General features: G+C 38.3%; 2 protein-coding genes across 3 annotated transcripts; one reads left to right on the forward strand and one right to left on the reverse strand.

Moving 5' to 3' along the window:
- Nucleotides 1–1053: 1053 nt before the first annotated feature.
- TXNL4B (thioredoxin like 4B) lies at nt 1054–3569 on the reverse strand. Its single transcript, XM_026700827.2, has 3 exons — nt 3278–3569; nt 2524–2675; nt 1054–1501 (listed from the first exon to the last, which is right to left on the reverse strand). Exons 1-3 carry the CDS (start codon nt 3407–3409, stop codon nt 1336–1338), a joined length of 450 nt encoding a protein of 149 aa, XP_026556612.1. The 5' UTR covers nt 3410–3569; the 3' UTR covers nt 1054–1335.
- On the forward strand, nt 3438–7800 carry TRMT10C (tRNA methyltransferase 10C, mitochondrial RNase P subunit). Of its 2 annotated transcripts, XM_026700825.2 has the most exons (2): nt 3438–3670; nt 5915–7800. In XM_026700825.2, exon 2 carries the CDS (start codon nt 5959–5961, stop codon nt 7201–7203), a length of 1245 nt encoding a protein of 414 aa, XP_026556610.1. In that variant the 5' UTR covers nt 3438–3670; nt 5915–5958; the 3' UTR covers nt 7204–7800. The 2 variants fall into 2 exon arrangements, with proteins under 2 accessions (XP_026556610.1, XP_087793484.1); XM_087937358.1 differs by lacking the exon at nt 3438–3670 and having other exon boundaries at nt 5885–7800.
- The last annotated feature ends 13415 nt before the right edge of the window (nt 7801–21215 follow it).

The raw sequence follows: 21215 nt of genomic DNA on the forward strand, positions 1-21215 counted from the left end.
ATGTTCCTTCTTCTGGCAACCTTGGAGGATAGTAACAGCATGGTTTTTAAGGTAGCTTTTGGGGATTGATTCTAGAGCTATAGGTTTCTATAGTATATGTCTATGTATAAAAGATCTGTGCACTTTTTCTTACTGATATTTTAAAATGGAATTGCACAAATAGATAAACTAGAGACTCCATAATCAGTCATACTATTTTATGAAATCTATTACTCAGAGGACCATACACAAATAAAATTCTTACCTTATCCTGGAGTTCTGAAGAAAAGGAAAGAGGAATAAAAATCTATTCTCTCCAGGCATCCTGGTAAAAATAACCTATTTTTAGGAACCATAGCTATAATCTGTTCTCCCAATATTCTGGAACCCACTTCACAATAGAAAGAGAAGATAGAGTTCATCTATTCCCCTAGCCAGGTTTCAATTTTATACACCATAATCAAATCATATTTTTATTTTTTTCTCTAAAATGACCTGCACCTAACAGAAAAGATTAAATTATCCATTTAAAATTCTTATCTTATCTTGCCATCAGTTCCATTCCTCACAACTAGAATCACTGCTCCTACTTTATGGAACAATTCTGCTATTCCTCCCTCAACCATCCTATAATAAGTCTGTTTAAAACCATGAAAACAGGCATTAAACAGCTCCCCCCAAAGAACTCAGGTAGTAAGTTTAGAGGCGGACAGGAGGCAGGCTATCTACTGGTAGCTGCATCCATGGCATTATTTTATCTTTAAAAGTCAAAGATTTTATCACTACATCTCTCACATGGGCTCCAAATTCTGGCTGATAGAATGGTTTTAGAGCTAAAGCTTAACAGGACAGGCAGGATAAAGGCAAAAATATTTACAGCATTTTTTCTCACTATCTCTAGGTCAAAAAGGAAAGGGAAAACAAACTCTTAAATGATTTCTATGGCTAGGTTCATGCATGCTAAGTCATTATTTAATTGTAACTTATTTCATGTTAAGCTACAAAATGATTTATTTGGTTTTGCCTTTCTATCTTGTGTGAAAAAGTTTCTATTTTTGTTTATAGTCCAAGGCATTTATTTACTTGTTTGCTTTAGAGCAGATTCCTTTATTTAATAATTTAAGAGTAAGATGTAGGCTATAAGCTAATAACTAAAAGTCAGCAATTGTTGACATACATAACTTTAAGGAAAATAATGACAGAAAATCTGTCTGTTTTGATGTTGACCAATATGATCGTGCAAAGATTAAGAATACTTTTTGCTGGCTTAGTTGGGACACATGTTCAAATAAGCCATGGCATAATCAGTTTTAGGATGTGCCCATTCCAACTTTCATTTATTTCCAGAAAGGGCATTTAAATGTCCTTGTAGAGAAGTTCATACTTGGGAATATTTTTCGGATCAATTGGGCTTCGTACAATGAGTTTTCCACGCATCGCTCCACGATAGATCACTTCAATCAAATCTATGAAGTCTTGTTTTGTTTTGAAACTTCCCACAAATTTGGTATGATCTGGAGATCTGTTTAGGAAAAATAATAATATAAAGCCAATTTTAAACAATGTTAAAGTTGAAATTCAAATATACAAGTAGTTCAAAATCTGAATCTACCAAGCTCCTCATTTTCACAAATATATTTAGCATTTTATATAACCTTGCAAGTCAAAAGTTTATCCAGTCTAGTGTATTTCTCAAGAATAATCATAAATGGGTAATGAAACTTATAGCTTCAGGACCTATGACCAGGGGTTTCAATTTAGACATTATGGCTAACAATCAATGACAAATTAATACCTATTTCTGATATAAAGCTGATTTACAAGATGTGCTTCACAATATAAAATTAACCACAACTGTATTTTATGATAGAACTATTTAGATACAGATTCATTATGTTTGGTAATATGTTTCATCATTTGTAATAGGACTCCATTTTCAAAAATCCAACTTGGGAATCTAAAATCCATGAAGTCTTCAGGATTAACTTTTGTGGATTGATATCATTCATCAATATAATAAACATTATGTGAATGTTTGAATTAATGCACTCTCTTATGCCATAGTTTGCTGAATACAATTGCATGCAAAAGTTTAGACTCCTCTGGTTGAACTGTATGTTTCTAACTAAACCGAAGCTATCACAATCACTATATGATACAGGTTAAAAATATTAAATTTTGGCAACTCTTAATGAACTTCATTTAGCCATTTCACCAACTTCCCATCTCCATACACCTTGTGATATAAATCATGCCAACCCTTCTCTGTAACATTCAACTCATTCCTTGCACATTCTGCATACAAATCCTACCTATCCAAATTAATAGGGAAAAGTATGTCAGAAAATACTTCCTGGTTTCCTGCATTTTTGTTTGATTTTGCCTTGGCATATTCTGTGACCTAATTAAATCACAGTCATTCAAGCCAAAATCAAACTATGCAAAATAAACAGGCTTTGCAAAATAAACAGACTAAGTCACAGAATAATAAAATTAATACCAACAAGCATTGATCACACATAGGCTACATGCGAACCAACTTACCCATAATCCACTTTTATGTGTTGCCCATTGAAAAAGAAGACAGTTGATGGAATATAACTAATATCAAAATACTGGGTGTACACTGGAACCTTGCTCACGTCCACTAAATAAATTGCAGCCATTTTACTCAAATCATGAGATGTTTTTGCAAGCTGTCAAGAAACCAAATTTATGTGATATACTGGATACGTGAAGGAGTTAAAGCTTTTAATAATAGCAATAAAACAATAATTTAAACCTCAATATACTGATATCCTTCGTGATTGAAAAGACATAAAAGTTGGATTATAATTACATGTACTTTTCAAAATACTAGCAATAATTGTAGCTTGGATAGCAAGGATAACAAGAATACTATTAAACAATCCGTCCATTTAAATTATTAAGAGAGGCCTTGCTGCAGATTCTGCTAGCATCAGATGTATGTCTGATAAAAAATATAGGTGACAGTTTTGTTCACTATGAAATATGCCAGTTTAGGAAATCTATCTGACCTCCTTTGGCACCAAATGAAAATACAGGTTCGGGGTGCTTGATGCTCTCCGACCTTGGTTATTTTCTTGCAGACGTTTCATTTCCCAAAGTAGGTAAAATCATGAGTGCCAATCTAGTCGTGTTTAGTTAATGAAAAATTATGCAAGATAACAACTGAGCTACAAATATTCTCGTTTAGTTTAGGATCAGCAGACGATTTGCGACGTACGCCGCGTAGATTCGGGGACTGCAAATAAATAAAAAACAAACGCCGGCTTACAATGTTATCCAACTGCAGGCAGACATTATCTTCATCTCTACCAAAGCGAAGAACCAGGACTTTCTCTGCCACAATCTTAATCGCTTCATCCACTTCCTTTTTGCTGTTTAACTGAGGCAGCAAGAAACTCATGCCGACTGACAAGACAGGATAGAGCCTCGCGATAGCAAACACGCACGCGCGTAAACTTGTTTTTGCTGGAGGAGGGGGGAGAGGAAATTTTCAACGAGGCCCAGTGAATGACAAGGACCTTCTCCAATCAATGGCAACTACCGCTACAGAGCTTGTTTTCGCTGACGGAACCATCCGACAGAGTCTTAGTTCTAGGGTTTCCGACGGGAAATGTTTAGGGACGGACCCATTCCGGCCAGGCATGCTTAGATGTGCGTGTTGGTAAGTATGCGAGATAGTAACAAAGTAAGATTGTTCATTAAAACAACGTGAAGCCTCATGAATTCAGTCCATTTCATCACCTAAGAAAATGGACTCTCTCCTATAATAGATTTGGTTTTGCAAAATCAATATTCTTCAATAGATGGTATTCATTTTAAATATGGGAAGGAGGTGGTGGCTGTTGTAATGTTGCCGCGTTTGTCCGTGGATGAAATAGAAAAAGAAGAATGAATGAAGAAACGCGTTGTATTATTTCCGATGCTAATTAGGCATACTTACAGTGAAAGTTGTGTTTGTCTATCAGAAGGAAGTTCCACTGAAATCAATGTGATTTTTTCTTATGTCACCCAGCTAGCCAGTCTTAGCTGATCTCGGAAAACTATAGCAGTGAAGCTTTAGCATTTAGATTAGAAATCACCAGAAATATCTGCGTGGTAGATTAGACTAAGAAAATAGTGAAAACACAGAGGAAAGAGGTAGCAAATAGATATTATTGCCAAGAGAATTGTGTGCTGGTGTAGTCACCAATAGTTGGTGAGTCTTTAACAAATGGTCCCACTGAAAATAATTGGTTTACTGTAATAGACCTTCTGGGAGGTGGCCATTTTTCAGTACTAAATAATGTGTGGATTTCATGTATGTATAGGAGTATATATATTACAATTCTAATATTAAAATCAGATTTTTCTACACATAGCTAAAAAAATATTAAAACTCTTTGGACATGCTTCACAGTAAGGAGAAAAGTAATAAGAAGCTCATTGTCTGTTTTTCATAATGTTTTGTCCATGGTTTCATTAGCTTCCCTGTTTTGGGAAGGGATAAGGATAAGCCTTTTTTCTGTATGTGACCTCATCTTTTTTTTAATAATACTTTTATTAAACATTACAATTAAAAATACTACTAAAAATGAAAAGTGCAGAAAGAAGGAAAAGATAGAAAACATCTTGCTTACTTTTCAGTCAATTTCAGACAGAAACAACATTTTTGCCCTTATTCTGGATTGACTCGGATTGGGGGAAGGCTGCATGATGTTGTGCTGCTTTGGCTTCTTTCTCCAGGATTGGTTTCAATTGGGGATTGGGGAAGGGATTCCACTACTGGCCCCTACAGCTCATCTATTGCCATAGAATGTGATATCATCCTTATGCTGATGATACCCAATTATACACTGTATATCTTTCCCTTAGCAAAATAAATGCCTAGATTAAGATGTGAGAGTCTGAGATATTAATGCTTTAACTGAAATCAAGCAGGAACTAGTTTTACGTTTCTTAAAGCTGTTTGTCTTCTCTAGAACTTCAGAGGTGTGTTACTATACAAATATATCAAGTGATCAAATATTTAAAAAATAAAAGTTAATATAATTTTGTAAAATACATTTTTCCGTACCTGTATCTCTGTGTACCTCCATTCATTCTTCATTCACTTTACTTTTTTATTTCTCCTGACATTCTCAGCTTATACTGCCATACAGAAAAGTTGCCTGAAGCATATATTAACATAGTTTATTTCAATATTAATTTCTTGCAACAAACCTATATATTAAACAACTCATGCGGCCATCCCATAAGCAAACTCCATATCTTAAGATACATATAGATCAAAACTACTGTTTCCATAGTTTTGCAGTAGTCATTCTTATATTTCCTTTTTTATTGACAGTTTCTTTTACTTTCATTCTAAGCATCTTTTTAATATGGTACTACTTTTTCATGTAACTCCATATCCTTCTGTCCATACCCTTCTTTAACATAGTTCTTTTGCCTTTGTTTCTAACAGCTTCCATATAATTTTCCTTGCATGTACTTAAACTTGCTATACTATTTCTTACTCTCTTTGGCATCGTTTATGTCTGTCTTTTCCCTTAAATAGATAGATAACAAGAAATTCCAGTATTCCATGACTCCTGAATATAAACAGGCTTGACTACTGTCTATTTTGCATTACTGCCTTGCTCAGTAGGAACCTGAACTTCTAAAAAATATGATTGAAATCACAAAAAGGCTACTTTTTTCAGTTTAAAATGTCTTCTATCTCTCTCTGATCTTAGTACTTTTATTTTCAGCACTTATGTGTCACTTCACTATTTTGCAATCTATTCGGAATCATAAGAATTGGGTAGAATAAAAATGTAATAAATAAAATCGGTTGGTGTTACTGATGGTTATAATTATGGTGAAAAACAATTTCAGGTTTGTTTTTCTAAACTAGCTTTTCTTTTCTGTATATGTGTGACTGCAGGTATCTATTGGACATCACAACTCTCAATTTTGATCTTTTTCAACATGCATTTATTGAATTTGATTAGACCTTCCTTCAAATTGATTGCACCGAAAATAACAAAATATGGGTTATTTTTAACAATGCCCAGCAAAATCAGTACTTGTGGAACATTGAGGATGATTTATTTGAACAAAAATATTTCAAAAAATGCTGATAACATAGATCTAGATGAATGGAAATTGGTTGTGCTTTCTGGCTTGGAAAAAGAAGCATTTGAAAAAGCATCGCCTGAGGAAGAGCCTAATATAGCAGCTATTAAGGAATACATTGACATGTCTAGGCGTTTAGGTAAAGCTGCTCCAGAAAATATTACTGAAGAACAGTTAAAGAGGTTGATTGAATATCCTTCTGTTTCTTCAAGAAATAGATATTTGGCCTTTCTGGCTTCAAAAGAAATGAGAAAGAATGCCGAAAAAGAAAAAAAGAAAAAACAACAGGAAGAAAGGGATGCACTTAGGAAAACAATAGACAATGAAGAGCTAATACCAAAAAGTAGATTGTTTCGGGCCATCTGGGAGTCCTCAATGGATGTTGTCTACAATTGGAAAGCTGCTCAGGCTATGAGTTTTGGTCAGCCTCTGGTATTTGACATGGATTTCAACGATATGTCAGAGAGAGAGATGCAGAATACAGTGAATCAAATGATGGAATGTGAAGGAGCCAATCGTAAAGCTGTAGAACCATTCCATTTATATTACTGTAATTTGAAAGAAGATGGTCCATACCACAAAGAATTCCTCAAGCGTTATGGAGATACATGGGACAATTTGTTTGTGACAGTGACAGAAAAGTCTTATGTTGAATTATTTCCAAGAGATCAGATTGTCTACTTAACTGCTGATTCTCCCAATGTAATGGAAACATTTGACCATAATAAAATCTATATAATTGGATGCCTAGTTGATAAGTCAATAAGGAAGGGAGTCTCTCTTGCTCGTGCAAAGCGCTTGAACTTGGCAACAGCACAACTTCCTCTAGAAAGATACTTTCATTGGAAAACTGGAGCCAAAGTTCTTACTTTGGATCAAATGATAATGATCTTAATAACTCTGAAAAATACTGGAAATTGGAAGGAAGCTTTAGAGTTTGTTCCAAAAAGAAAGCACCAAGGTTTTTTAGATCCATCTTTGCAACATTTTATTCATAGGCAAAAGAATAGAAAAATCTCTCAGCAAAACTTCAAAAAAAAGCTATTGGTAGAGGAGCTCTCCAAGAAACGTTTGTGGAATGGATTGTGGGAAGAGTAGTGTGTAAAACACTACTAACTATGACTGGTATAAATTTCATGTAAAATAACATTTGTCCTCCGAAAGCTTTCAACTTCTACAAACTAAAGAATCCAATAATGCTAAAACATATAGTTTTACCACAGGAAAACTTATTTACAAATATATAGGAAGCATCACTTCTGACTGCTGAGAAAGATTCTGTAATAAACAATAGGGCTGAAAAACAGGTTAAAGACAATAACTAATTGTTAATGCGTGTCTGTCACTAACCCCAATGTAGTATGGTATATGCTTTTTCTCTGCTTCCCATTGCATTGCCTCATACAACAAAGTTATGTAAACATAGTTTCCTAATTTTGATACAGGGGAATTTGTAGTTACTGTGAATTTTGCTAAACAACAAGGAGTTCAAATTATTGTAAATGTTCTGATTGTATGCAGGAATTAATACTATATGAGGAATGTAACTATTAAAAAAAGTGAATTGTGTGTTTTATCTTTTTATTTTACAGGAAAAAAGTTGAATAATACTCAATTGTTTCAATTGCCAAGATATTATTTAAAAAGTTGTATTTGTTAAATATAAAGGGCTACTTACTAAAACATGTTTTAAATATTTTTGATCTAATTATTTTATAATTTTATATACCTTGTCTTTTGATCAAATGATCTAAAAGGAAAAGGTGATTTGCCACAGTTTTAAACACATCAAATATACAGTGCAAAAATGTTAACAATGTTTAATATATAGTAAGATTGTGAATATTCCATCCAAGCTTCCCATCTGCAAAAGTTAAGCTTCCTTTGATGTTTCTGTATTGACCAGATAAAAAGGGTCTGTGCAAAAGAGAGAAATGCAAAACATTCAACGAGTGGACCATTCTCCACCACGCTGCTTGGAGAGTCCAGCACTGGATATGACTCCACCCTCTGATGTCATCGAGCTGAGTCTGCCACTATAAAAAGCCAGCCTCTGCTGAGAGCCCCAGCTTTTTGACTCAGCTCTTTGACATTAAGAGCTAGTGTCTCTGGAAGTCTTTACGGCTTGGTTACAGCAATGTTCTACTAATCATCGATCAAAAACATTAAAAAGAGAAAATATACCATCAGCACAGCTCTCGGGGCTCCCTGAATCTGCAGGGAGAGCAGGGGGTCTGCGCTCCTGCGCCGATCAGCTGTCCCAGCAAGGCGCTGACAAATCATAAGTGCAGCCTGGGAAGGAGCCGTGAAGCCTCCCACAGCATTTCCTTGGGGCGAGCTCATTTAAGAGCATTTGGACTGGAAGACCTACACGGTTTTCTGTGGCACGTGTCTTCCGGCAGGCTAATTTTCAGCCCTCAGGCTACAAGTAAAACGGCTGGCCTCCCACACAGCCCCCCAGCAGAGCTAGTCCCAATGTCGATCATGCCTCCCAGCTGGTGTTTGGGGCCTAGCGCAAGGCCTTCCCCTGTTCGGATGCAGTGTTACACCTCAGCTAATTAGCCAAAGACAGTAAAATACTCCTTAGAGCGAGGTACCAGGACTTTAGGCCGCCTAACCAGGTTTCCTCAGAAAACCTCGAGCCTTGTGGCTGGCAGCCATTTTGGGATCGAGTTCTTTTGGGTGCCATTTTATTGAGGCCTCAAAGCAGGGATCTGATCTGTCTGGCCCACATCTCGGAAGATACCCCTTGTGAGGAGCTGACAGCACCTCCAGTGTTCTTCCTAGAGAAATGGAGAGTGACTGGGCCCAACCTGGAACATCAAACATGGAGGCCACTCTAGGCTCTGAGGTATCAAGAAGGCCTCTCAAGAGTCCTTTCAGCCAATAGGGAGGCAGCAACGAAGATCAGGGCCAAAGCCTTGGCCCCTAGAAAACTTCAAAATCAGAACTTAGAGCTGAAAGGAGGAGGCATGCTGCACTAGAAAAACAGTTTGCCAAAAACTCCCAACAATTAAAGGAACAGGGCCTTTCTCAGGGGAGCCTCAGGCCTATACAGATCAGGTCCCCATATTAGGTGCATCAGAAGGTAGTTTAGCAAGTCATCTTCAGGCATGGTCCCCAGAGAGGCCTGATGAGGCCTCTGTGATGACCCAAAGTGTAACACAAACGTAACGAAGTCCAAAACGTAAATAAATGTCCTTTAATGCCTCCAACTTGGCTCCACTGTTCAATAATTCTCAGTTGGAGATAAAATATATTCAAAAATAGTCTTCAAAAGAAAGCAAAACAGTCTGAACTTAATGAGCAGATGGGTGAAATAAAAAACTAAAATAAACTACAATGAAGCAATTTCCACAACAGACCAGGATAAGTAATTACCAACTTCAAGGAGATAACAAGGTACGGTCTGTTGGAAGGACGCCAACCAAGATAACCAGCCCAAAATAACACACACTTTGCTTCTGGCAACGCTGTGTTTTAACCATCTCTTTTATATACTATTTTCCCCAGCTGCAACCAATGAGGGGGATCATGGCCACTTCCTCTCTCATAAGCAAAATTGTTTCCTTCTCTGCTCCTCCCTGCATGTCCTATGATGAAGAGGGGGTGGATGTGGTTCTTCCTCTGACTGCCCAGTCGGCCTCTGCCTTTCCCCAGCCTCCTCCACAACCTCTGGAGCCACACCTCCACTCCCTGTCAGCTGTTCCTCCTGTCCCTCAGAGTCTCACTCTAACAAGGGCATGACATCTCCCTTCCCCAAGACCTGATCAGGTCTGGGCCTTGCTTCAGGCCAGTTAATTGGGATACTGGTATTTACAATCCTCAGGGATTTTTGCCCCAAGGGGGACATAGGCCCAGGGCAGAGACCTCCTTCACCCCCACCATGGCTGGGTTTCGCCGAGGGAAAAACCCCTATGCAGAGGGAGATCTCTAAGCCCCCCGATTTTCCTCTATCCCTTACTGGGGAGAGCAGGAGAACAGTTTCCTTATATCCCGCTGAACACAGCAGATCCTCTATGTCAGAGAAGGAGGAAGGGAAGCTCAGGGATTCCAATCTCTCTGATGAGGCGGAGCCTAGGCCAGAGCAGCCCACCGCTGCGGCTGTCTTCACACCTTTACTATTCAGGCCCTTACTCCATAAGGCTTTAGGTCCTGCGCAACTGAGTCCTGAGGAGGTGGCACCAGAATCACAGCTGGACCTCATGGTCCAAGGGGACTCATTATTTTCTAAACCTGCGGTCCAAAATGAGGTGTTCCCCTCCCCATTATTATTCTTGGACTTGGTGCTGCTCCTCTGTCTGAGCCTCACCCCTCATCCCAGGATAAGAGATATTTTAATGTGGGACCCTCTCTAGCCGATAATCTAACAGTACCAACAGTAGATGCTCCAGTGATAGCTACCTTTGCATCATCTGGAACCCCAATGGAACCAGAGGATGTCTTGAGGCCTAATGACAAAAGATCAGAGCAAACTCTGAAATGCACAAATCAGGCTGCAGCTTGGGCAGTGAAAGCTTCCACTGCGGCCTCGTTCTTCACGATGTCAGCAATACGTTGGTCACACCAATTCCAAAATCAGTTGCCAAGCAACAATGCCAGGTCCCACCAAGTCATAAATAATAGCCGCAGCAGAGTTCACGGCTGAGACCACACTAAGCTCCTCCAGATTTGCGTCTAAAGCAATGGCTTCCTCTGTGGCTGTGAGGCACGTTCTCTGGATGCACAACTGGCAGATTGACTCCTGGTGCAAGTGGAAGCTGGCAGCTGCTCCATGCTCCGGAGAAACCCTGTTCAGAATGGCCTTGGAACCGTACCTGGTGGAGACCAGGGATAAAAGAAAGGTGCTGTCGTCTACAAATAAAAGATCAGAATTCCAGCAGATGCCATACTCCAGGCCTCCCACCTTCCATCCTGAAGTCAACCCTCAGTTCCCTCAGGCCCAGAGACACACTAGGAACAACACCCGGACCAGGCAAGCAGACCACAACAGTTCTCTGGTAAGCAGCCCTTTCGAGGGGGAGGAGGTCATTCATTCTGACGTTCTAAGTAACTGCATCCACTCCCCTCCCATCAGAAGTTGTCTGACCTTTTTTGCGTCAAGATGGGAGGAGTCAATAATGCCTGGGTTCTCAGGACTGTATCATCTGGCCTTCACCTCGAGTTTCTCTCCCTTCCTTCAAGGTTTTTTGTTTGCTGTCCAATTTCACGGAACAGGTCCAGATGGGCTCTTATGGATCGGCCATCCAACATCTGATGGACATTAGAGCCATCGAGACGGTTCCTGTGGATCAGCGGAGGTTGGGATTCTATTCCCGCTGCTTTGTAATTCCAAAGACCTTGGGCGGGTGGAGAGCAATCCTTGATCTCAAGTCCCTGAACAGATTCATTCTCTACAGGTGCTTCAAGATGCAGATGTTACACTCTATATTACACTCAATATTTAGTGGCAGAGGCTTGCTTTACATTAGAATTCTTTGTTACTTTTTGCCTTCTTTTTTACTTCCCCTCTAGTTGGTTTTTTTTTTTTGATTTTTCAAACCAGGAACTAGAATATAAACTTTTTATTTTTGCCTTTTTGTTTCTTTTTATTAAGAGAAATACATAGACTATTTTTTTCTCTTTTTTACTTTTATTTTTCCTTCTCCTATCCTCTTTTTCTTTAAAAGAAAAATCCTTTTTATCCCCTTTTCCATATTTTCTCTTGCTTTTTTTATTTTTTATTTTGTATATACTATTGCAACTAATTGGATTAAGGTATACAAATGCCTGAAGATTTTTCTCCCTTTTTCTTTTTGGAGTGGCAACTGTTTGCCTTCGTTCTTTTTTTTTTTCTCCTTTTTCCTTTTTCCTCTTTTCTCTCTCTTTCTTCACAGATAAGCATTACAAGATGAGTAGAAAGATAACAGCCCCAGCTTCCTCGATACCAGCTCCTCACCATCTGGAGGACAACGATCTATACAGGATGTTACAACAGGAGAAAGAGAAAGAGAAGGAAGTGACATTGCAGATGATCATACAAGGAATCCAGAAGATTGAGCAAAAAATTGAAAAGACAGATGAGAAAGTGGAAAATATTCAACAGCTGATGATGAAATATGAAGACAGATTTAAAAAAACGAAGAAGAAGATATACAAAGAGATAAAAAAATTGGAGATATTGATACTTGATTGAGCGATGTTGAGAAAGGCAGGAGTGAACCATTGGGATGGGAAATCGATAGATCAGAATTTTATTTGAGATTTCAAAATGTGGAAGAAGGAAAAGGTGAAAATCTTGCTGAAATAATGACAGAAATACTGGCAGAACCATTAGAGATAACCAAAGAGAAGATGATGGATGGGATGGATGAAGTGTTCCATGTCTATACAAGATATGCAGTGAGAAACAAGTTACCAAGAGAAGTACATATTAGATTTACCAAGAAGATAATCAAAACACAGATACTACAGGTGGCAAGAGATAAGACATTAAAGTATAAAGATAAAGAAATTGTGGTGCTGAAACAAGTACCAAGAAGAGTAAGAGAGATGAGAAGAGAATATACATTTTTGACTAAAGAGTTACTTAAAAGAGGAATAAACTATAGATGGTTGATGCCAGAAGGCCTCTTGTTCACTTGGCAGGAACAAAGACACAGAATTGATACAGTTGGAAAAGCGGAGTTATTCTACTTAGAATGTTTTAGAGGAAAGGAGGAAGAAGAAAGAAAAGAAGAGTCACTAATTGAATTTCAAGAGGAGTGTATAGCAGTAATTGGAAAAGAAAAAGGTGCAGTAGGTTGTGTACCCAGAGAGCAATGAGAATTAAGATCTACTAGAGCAATAAAACCCTCTTATAAAGCTTAACATGGATGAAAGGAAATTGATTATGATTAACATAAATGGACTTAATTTGGCTACTAAAAGAAGGAAAGTATTTCACAAATTAGAAAAATTAAAATTTGACATAATCTGCTTACAAGAGGTACATATTAAAAAAACAACATGAATATATATTGAAACAAAAAAAAAAATAGGGAAATTATTCACATCGCTGACACAATCCAAAAAAAGAGGTGTGGTCTTATATATTAGAGATACAATTGTGACAGAATTAATTTATACAGATGACGCTGGAAGGATTTTGATGGTGGAAATAATGGACAATAACGTTAAAACACTTTTAATTACAATTTATGCCCCAAATGATAATCAAGAAGAATTTTACAGGAAATTACATATGAAAATAAGTGAATTGGACTACGTTAATATTTGTATGATGGGAGACCTTAATGGAATAATTAATGATTGGTTGGACTATAAAACGCAGAAATCAACAAAGAAAGCTACAAAGATATTACCAAAATCTTTCTTTCGAATGATAGAAGAATTAAACTTAAAAGATACACGAAGAGAGAGAAATGTGGAAAGTAAGCAATATACTTTTTACTCAAACAGACATGCATCATGGTCTAGAATAGATATGATGTCAGAGGAACTACTTACCAATGTATGAGAAATTGAAATAGAACCAAGCACTTGGGCAGACCACAATCCAATGACAGTTATTTGGAAAGGATATAAGAGGAGATCTAGATGGACTTTAAATAACATGATATTAAAGGAAAAAGACTTTAAACAGAAAATAGAGAAAGAATTGGTTTTCTTTTTTAAAGAAAATAGAAAAGAGGATACTTCTTTACAGAATCTCTGGGACATGATGAAGGCCTACACAAGAAGTTTGATAATTGACTATACAAGAAAAAGAAATGTAAAACAGAAGAAGACTTTTAAAACTTTGGAGCATGACTATAAAAGACTGGAAAAAGAGTTACAGAAATTCCTGCAAAAATTAAGAATAAAATGGATATAATTAAACATAAAAAGGGATTAATAGAAAAAGAGGAACTAGGACAAAAAAATTAAAAATGCTAAACAGAATTACTTTGAAGATGCAAACAAACCAGGCAGATGGTTAGCCTATAAATTGAGAAAGGAAAGAGAATCAAGAAGGATTAATCAGTTAATAAATGAAGAAGGACATGATGATGGAACTAACAGAAGCCTTGAAAAAACAGAATGTTGGAAAAGCACCAGGTCCAGATGGACTGCCAGCGGAATTTTACAAGACTTTCCAGGAAATACTGAATCTCCATCTGTTAGAAGTTATGAATGAAGTTATGTTAAAGAAAAGAATACCCACAACATGGATAGAAGCATATATTACACTTATATTGAAGGAGGATACAGACTTGTAACAAGTTAAAAATTATAGACCTATATCCCTATTAAATTTAGATTATAAAACCTTTGGTTCAATTTTGGCAGAAAGACTGAAAAGATACTTAAATAACTTTATACATGTTGACCAAAATGGATTTCTGCCAAAGAGACAAATTAAAAACAATATGAGAATAATTCTGGACACTGTAGAATATTATGAGGCACATCCGGAAAAGCAAATGGCTTTGATGTTTCTAGATGCACAAAAAGCCTTTGACAATGTGAGTTGCCAATTTATGTTATTGCAATTGGAACAAATGGGCTTTGGTAAAAAATTTATTCAAGCCATTGAAACAATATATTATGAACAAAATGCAAAGATCATGGTAAGAATTAACAGAATCCATAGATATAAGAAAAGGGACAAGACAAGGTTGTCCACTGTCGCCTCTGCTGTTTGTGTTAACTTTGGAAGTGTTGAACAGGAATATTAGAGAAGATGGAGAAATAAAAGGAATGAAAATTGAAAAGGAAGAGTATAAATTGCAATCTTTTGCAGATGATCTGGTATTTATCCTAGAGGATCAATTGGAAACAGCACCTAAATTAACAGAAAATATAGAAGAATATGGAAAAGTAGCAGGTTTGAAAATAAACAAAGATAAAACAAAGATATTAACAAAAAATATGTTAGCAAGACGAAAGAAAGAGTTGGAAGAAGTTTTAGAAATACAGGTCACAAATAAGGTTAAGTATTTAGGGATACACATTACACCAAGATGTACTACACTGAAGGAGGACAATTATGTTAAACTCAAACAGCAGATTGCGACAGATTTGACAAAATGGGAAAATCTAAAAATATCATTGATTGGGAGAATGTCCACAATTAAGATGAATGTATTGCCCGCCCAGAATTCTGTAGTTATTCCAGACAATTCCAGTCCAACTAGGGAAAGAGTTTTTTGAAGATTTAAACAGAATTGTGTTGAAATATATTTGGCAGGATAAAAAAGCAAGAATAAAACTTAAATTGCTACAAGATGCAAAAATAAGAGGAGGGTTTGCCTTGCCCAACTGGAAGCTATATTTCCAGGTGACAAGTTTGAAGTGGGTAAAGGAATGGATAACATTAAGAAACACTAGACTGTTGACTTTAGAAGGGCGTGACTTGCTGCTGGGATGGCACACTTTCCTTTGGTATAAGGGAACTAAAACACAGGGGTACTTTAGAAGACATTATATTCGAGAGGCACTGTTTTTGAACTGGGAGAAGACAAAAAGACAATATTGTATAAAAATTCCATTATGGATATCTACTATTGAAGCTTTTTCTTATCCAGTAATATATAAAAAGGAACAAACAGTTAAATATGGTAAGATATTGAATGAAAAGGGTGAATTTAAATCTATGCAAGCGTTGGAAGAACAAGGTGTAAAAATGAATTGGTTTTCATATTTGCAAGTACAATCTAGATTTGATAAAGATTTTAAAACAGAAGGTATTTATGATAAGTTGACTGATTTAGATAAAATTTTGATGGGTACTGATGAAAAGGTAATTAAAAAACTTTATGGACATCTATTAGAATTTAAACAGGAAGAAGAACAAGTTAAAGAAACGGTGATTGCTCGGGGGGGGAAATTTTGGATATGGGATTGATTTAGAGAAGTAGCAAAAATTGTGGCCCCAAAATTATAAAATGACAATGTCAACTGCATATAAAGAAAATTTGTAGAAGATGTTTTACAGGTGGCATCCATTCCCAAAGAGAATTGTGAGAATGTTTAAGAATAAATTGCATAAATGTTGGAAATGTCATCAGATACCTGGCTCATATTACCATATGTGGTGGATGTGCTTGGATGCAAAAAGATATTGGCCTAAAATCCACACATGGTTGGAAAAAATGATAAAACAACACATAGTCTTTAAACCAGATATTTTTTATTGGGAATTATACCGGAAATATACAATAAAGAATTGAAGTATTTGATTGTAAATGTTTTAACAGCAGCTAGAATTGTGTTTGCTAAAAATTGGAAAAATGATAAAATACCTATGCAGGAGGAAGTTATTAAGAAAATTATGGACTGTGCTGAAATGAGTAAATTGACATTTGAAATTAGAGAACAAGAAGATAAACAATTTTATATGATATGGGATTTGTTTTATCAATGGTTGGACAAAAATACATGGTAATGTAATAGATTTGTTGATTTTGTAATAGGTTTAATAGCTAGATATAAAATACAATATAGACATATATAACCATTGGGTGAAAGTATAACATAAATTTTAAAATAAAATTTGAAATATCTCGTATAAAGTGATAGAATAAAGAGTTTGGTCATGGGTGATTAATAATTGATAAGCATATAAGCATATGTTAGCTTGATAATGTGTAAATTTAGATAAATTGATAAATGACTACAAAAGGATAGCACAAAAGATTTGTAACCAACTGACACACTGTATGTATATAAGATAGAAGATGGTTTTTATGTTTTGTTTGTTTATGTTTGTCTTTAAAAAATAAAAACTTTTTTCAAAAAAAAAAGATGCAGATGTTACACTCTATTCTTCAGAGCTTCCAGGAGGGCGATCTCCTCTCACCCACAGAAGCTTACCTCCATATTCCAATTTGGCCCTCTCATCACCAGTTCCTGCACTTCTGCTATAACAGTAAGCACTATCAGTACCGGGTCCTTCCATTTGGCCTTTTATCAGCCCCAGGGTCTTTTCCAAAGTCTTGGCAGCATTGGCAGCATACCTTTGAGCCTTGCCAGTGAGGGTCCAATGCTACCTGGATGACATTCTGACCCAGTCTACCTCCGTCCAGGCAGCCAACCACGACTTCTGCACCAAGGTGCTTCTCTTGCAAGAGCATGGATTCTCCATAAACCTCAAGAGCCATCTTCTACCAACAACCTGCCTGCTACATCTCGGGGTGATCATCGACACCATTCGCTGTGAGGTCTTCCTTTCCCCGGAGCGACAGGAGAGCCTCAACGAATTGAGCAGCCAAGTTTGGCAGCTTCACACCATTCCTCTGTCTCTCCTGTCACAGCTGCTTGGGAAGAGATCTCCTGCATCGATGTTGTGCTGTGGGTACGTCTACATGTCTGCACCCTGCAATGGTTCCTCCTCCTGTTTCAATGGGTGGGCACCAGCCATTCGGCCAGCAGGGTCCACCTCCCTCCATAGGTTCTTCGCTCTTTTCAATGGTGGCAATCTCAAACCATTTTGAAGGGGCAGATTTTCAAGGAACCAGACAGGATTGTAGTCACAGCTGGGTGGCTCATCTCAGGCCACATGGCTCAAGGTCACCGGCCCCATACATACAAGTCTCACCCTATCAACCTACTAGAGCTCAGGGCAATCTTCCTGGTCATGAGATGCTTCTAAGACAAAGTATCAGGGTCCCATGTGCTGGTTATGACATACAATATGGCCACCAAGGCCCATGTCAACAGGAGGGGGGGGACCAGTTCCAGGGCCCTGAGGTGGGAAGCAGAACATCTGGGGAAGTGGGCAGAGAGGAACCTTCTGTCCCTCAGGGCAGACCACATCTCTGGGGTCGACAACTCTCAGGCAGACTGGTTGAGTCGAACTCAAGTCGACCACTCAGAGTGGAACCTCCATCCATCCCTGTCCAAGAGTAGTCCTTCTGATTTGGACCTCCAGTGGTGGACCTATTCACCACTCCCAGAATGCACAGGTAGGCAGGTTCTCCTTCAGGTTTCTGACCCAGGGGGCGGAGGGGTCGAATGCATTTTGGAGCAAGTGGGCCTCCAGGTCTCCCCTATGCCTTTCCCCCTTTTCCAACCATTCCAGCCATCATTCAGAAGATGTTGGAAGAGAAGGTGGAGCTAGTACTTTTGGTGCTGCATTGGCCCAGGAGGCCCTGGTTCGCCGACCTAGTGAATCTGTTGATTCAGAATCGGTGGAGAATCCCGGCCAACAGAATTCACTCAGTCAAGGGGCCCTTCTACATCTGGAACCCCAATGGTTCCAATTGGCTGCATGGTGTTTGAGTGGCAATCGTTGAGGGAGTCCAACCTATCGGACAGGGTTATTGAGACCATCCAGGCATCTCATAAACCATCAACCAACAGGCTTTACGATACCACCTGGAGGAAGTTTTGTGGGTGGTGCTCTGAGAGGTCCTGGGACCCTACTTCGGCATTGGTCCCTGAAGTGTTATAGTTTCTCCAGGACGGGTTGAACAAGGGGCTCATGCCAAACACCCTCCGCCATCAGGTGGTGGCCTTAGCATTGGTCCTGTCATGGGATAAGTATTCATCTCTCTCCCATCACCCCCTGATCCATAGATTTTTGAAGGGAGCCACTAATATGCATCTTTCCATCATCCATAAGTATCCCACTTGGGACCTCCCTACAGTGCTTCAGACCCTGAGGGGTCCACCATTTGAACCCTTACAGACGGTGGGCCTTCATCCCTTGATGTTCAAGGTGACCTTCCTGGTGGCGATCATGTTGGCCAGGAGGGTTTCTGAACTGGCGGCCCTCTCTGTGAGGCATGATCTTTATATTTTCCATGATAACTGGGTACTGTTGTGTTTGGACCCTTCCTTTGTGCCAAAGATTAATTTTTGGTTCCATAGGGCACAGGATATTGTATTTCCTGACTTTTGTCCAGGCCTCAACATGTGTGGGAAGAGAAGTGGCACACATTGGATGTGCGAAGGGTGCTCCAGATTTATATAAAACACACTGCTCCCTTTCGCAAAACTGCAATAATGTTTGTGTCCTTCCAACCTGTCTTCTTGGGTTCTCAGGCTTCTTCTCCCATGTTGAACAGATGGATCAGGGTGTGCATTTCTACCGCCTATGAGACCTTGGGCCTGCCAGTTCCCAAGAAACTGACAGCACACTCTACTTGGAGTGCAGTGACTTTGGCGGCCTGGGCTACCCAGGCACCTATCGAGATTTGTAAGGCCGCTACCTGGAATTCACCTTCTCAATTTATCTGGCACTATTGGCTGGATTCCTTTGCCTCTGCAGAAGCAGCATTTGGACGAAGGGTACTTCAGAGAATGCTTCCAGTGTTGGATTGATAGGGCCAGACAGAGGCCCTCCCTGGGCCATTTAGGATTTGGTATGTCCAGTGCTGGACTCTCGAAGCTGCGTGGTGAAGGGGCGTTGGTAGACTTACCAGTGAACACCCTTTCTAAGCACACTGCAAGACAACCCAGCCCTACCCTCTGCCGTCTAGTCTCCTTTGAGGGGCGGTTATTCTCACTGTTTTGTTTTTGTTTTCCAGAGACACTGTCAACTTCTTTGCCAGAAAAACTGGGGCTCTTAGCAGAGGCTAGCTTTTTATAGTGGCAGACTCAGCTTGATGACATCAGAGGGTGGAGTCATATCCAGTGCTGGACTCTCTTGCAGCATGTTTAGAAAGGGCATTCACAGTCTACCAATGCCCCTTCTTTTCACAAAAACACCAGTTTGGGATTATCTATATTTGGTCCAACATATGTTCATATTTACAGATCACCACAGGGCCCCATTGCAGCTAAAGGAAAGGAAGATGTGAAGAATATCAGAAGAAAGATCAGGAGGCTGGTAGAATGTGCCACGTTTCAAGTGCAGTGGCAGTGGCAGCACTTATTTGGAAGAAAGGTGCTGATAGTGTGGAAAATTGATTCCTTTAATCCAGTGAAAATACATTGACAAGCAGGAATATGTTTGTTTTAGCTTTTTAATGGCTGTTGCTAAGAACATATGCCAATGCTATAAATATTAACTTTTATTCATGTGTAATACAAGCAAATTTACGGTATTATGTATATTGTTTGGCTAAATTGTTCACAGTACATGGAATACAGAATCTTAAAAAGTTAGAAATCCAAGTTGTACACACTGATTTTCCATATTTATCACCTATTTGTGTCTATGTGGCTGGTTTACTTAAGGATAATTGTATTGGGCCTATTTTCTAATAGTGCTTATATTTTTTTATAGAACTAGGAAGATCAGATGGTGAATGATGCATAAATCATGCAGAGAAAATAGAGTGGGGAAAAAAAAATCCCACCAGCTTTGCCCCATTATTCCATGTGATACCTCTGAGTTTGTCTCTCCTGAGAGTTGCAACCAGTTGGCTGAACTGTCACTGTTCAGAATGGTTCAGTTGAACTTTTGAGCTAAAATACATTTGTTTCATGCACAAAATAATTTTCCATGCAAAGTTCTTGTCTTTAAAAATGTTCTGCTGTTGGCATAATATTTTAGTAATATATCATTATATTAGTGAACACATTTAAGAGAAGTCAGATCCTCTTTGTCTTGTTCTGTCTGTCCTAACATGCTTACATGGTACCTCTGCTGAGTTTTAGCACTGCTTGGCAACTGTTGGGTGTGTATGTATGTCACACTTCAAGTTACAAAACCTGCTAATAAAAAAGAAAAACCTAGTATCCTTGATCAAGAGGCAAAGCAATGAGTTGTGATGAGTTTAACTTACTTCCTGGGGGACAGGACTTGTAAATGTCGGGTGGCATGTCCCACTCTTGTTATCTTTGAAAAAAAATATATGTGTGGCTGCATTTGGCTGAACACTTTTATCCTGCTTGCTTTCCACAGAATCCCATCAATTTCCTCACACAACCCTAGAATTCTGCAGAACAGTTTGAAAATTGAATATCTAGTATTCTGATGTGCTTAACATTTTATTCCTTTATTGGCCTTATTGTAGTAATATGTACCTGGCCTGGGCTAATCGCAAAAAAAGCTGGGTCATGTAGGAATTTATTGAGAAATACAAGGACTGAGGTGAAAATGGAAAGTTAAAAAATATAGAATTCAGTGACAAATTAATTTCATGAACATGTTCATCACTTAACCAAGAGTCAACCTGAAGTAGAATGAGCCTGATACA

This window comes from Pseudonaja textilis, chromosome 7 (genome assembly GCF_049901715.1).
Source record: "Pseudonaja textilis isolate UNSWEBS1 chromosome 7, rPseTex1.2, whole genome shotgun sequence".
NCBI lineage: Eukaryota > Metazoa > Chordata > Lepidosauria > Squamata > Elapidae > Pseudonaja > Pseudonaja textilis.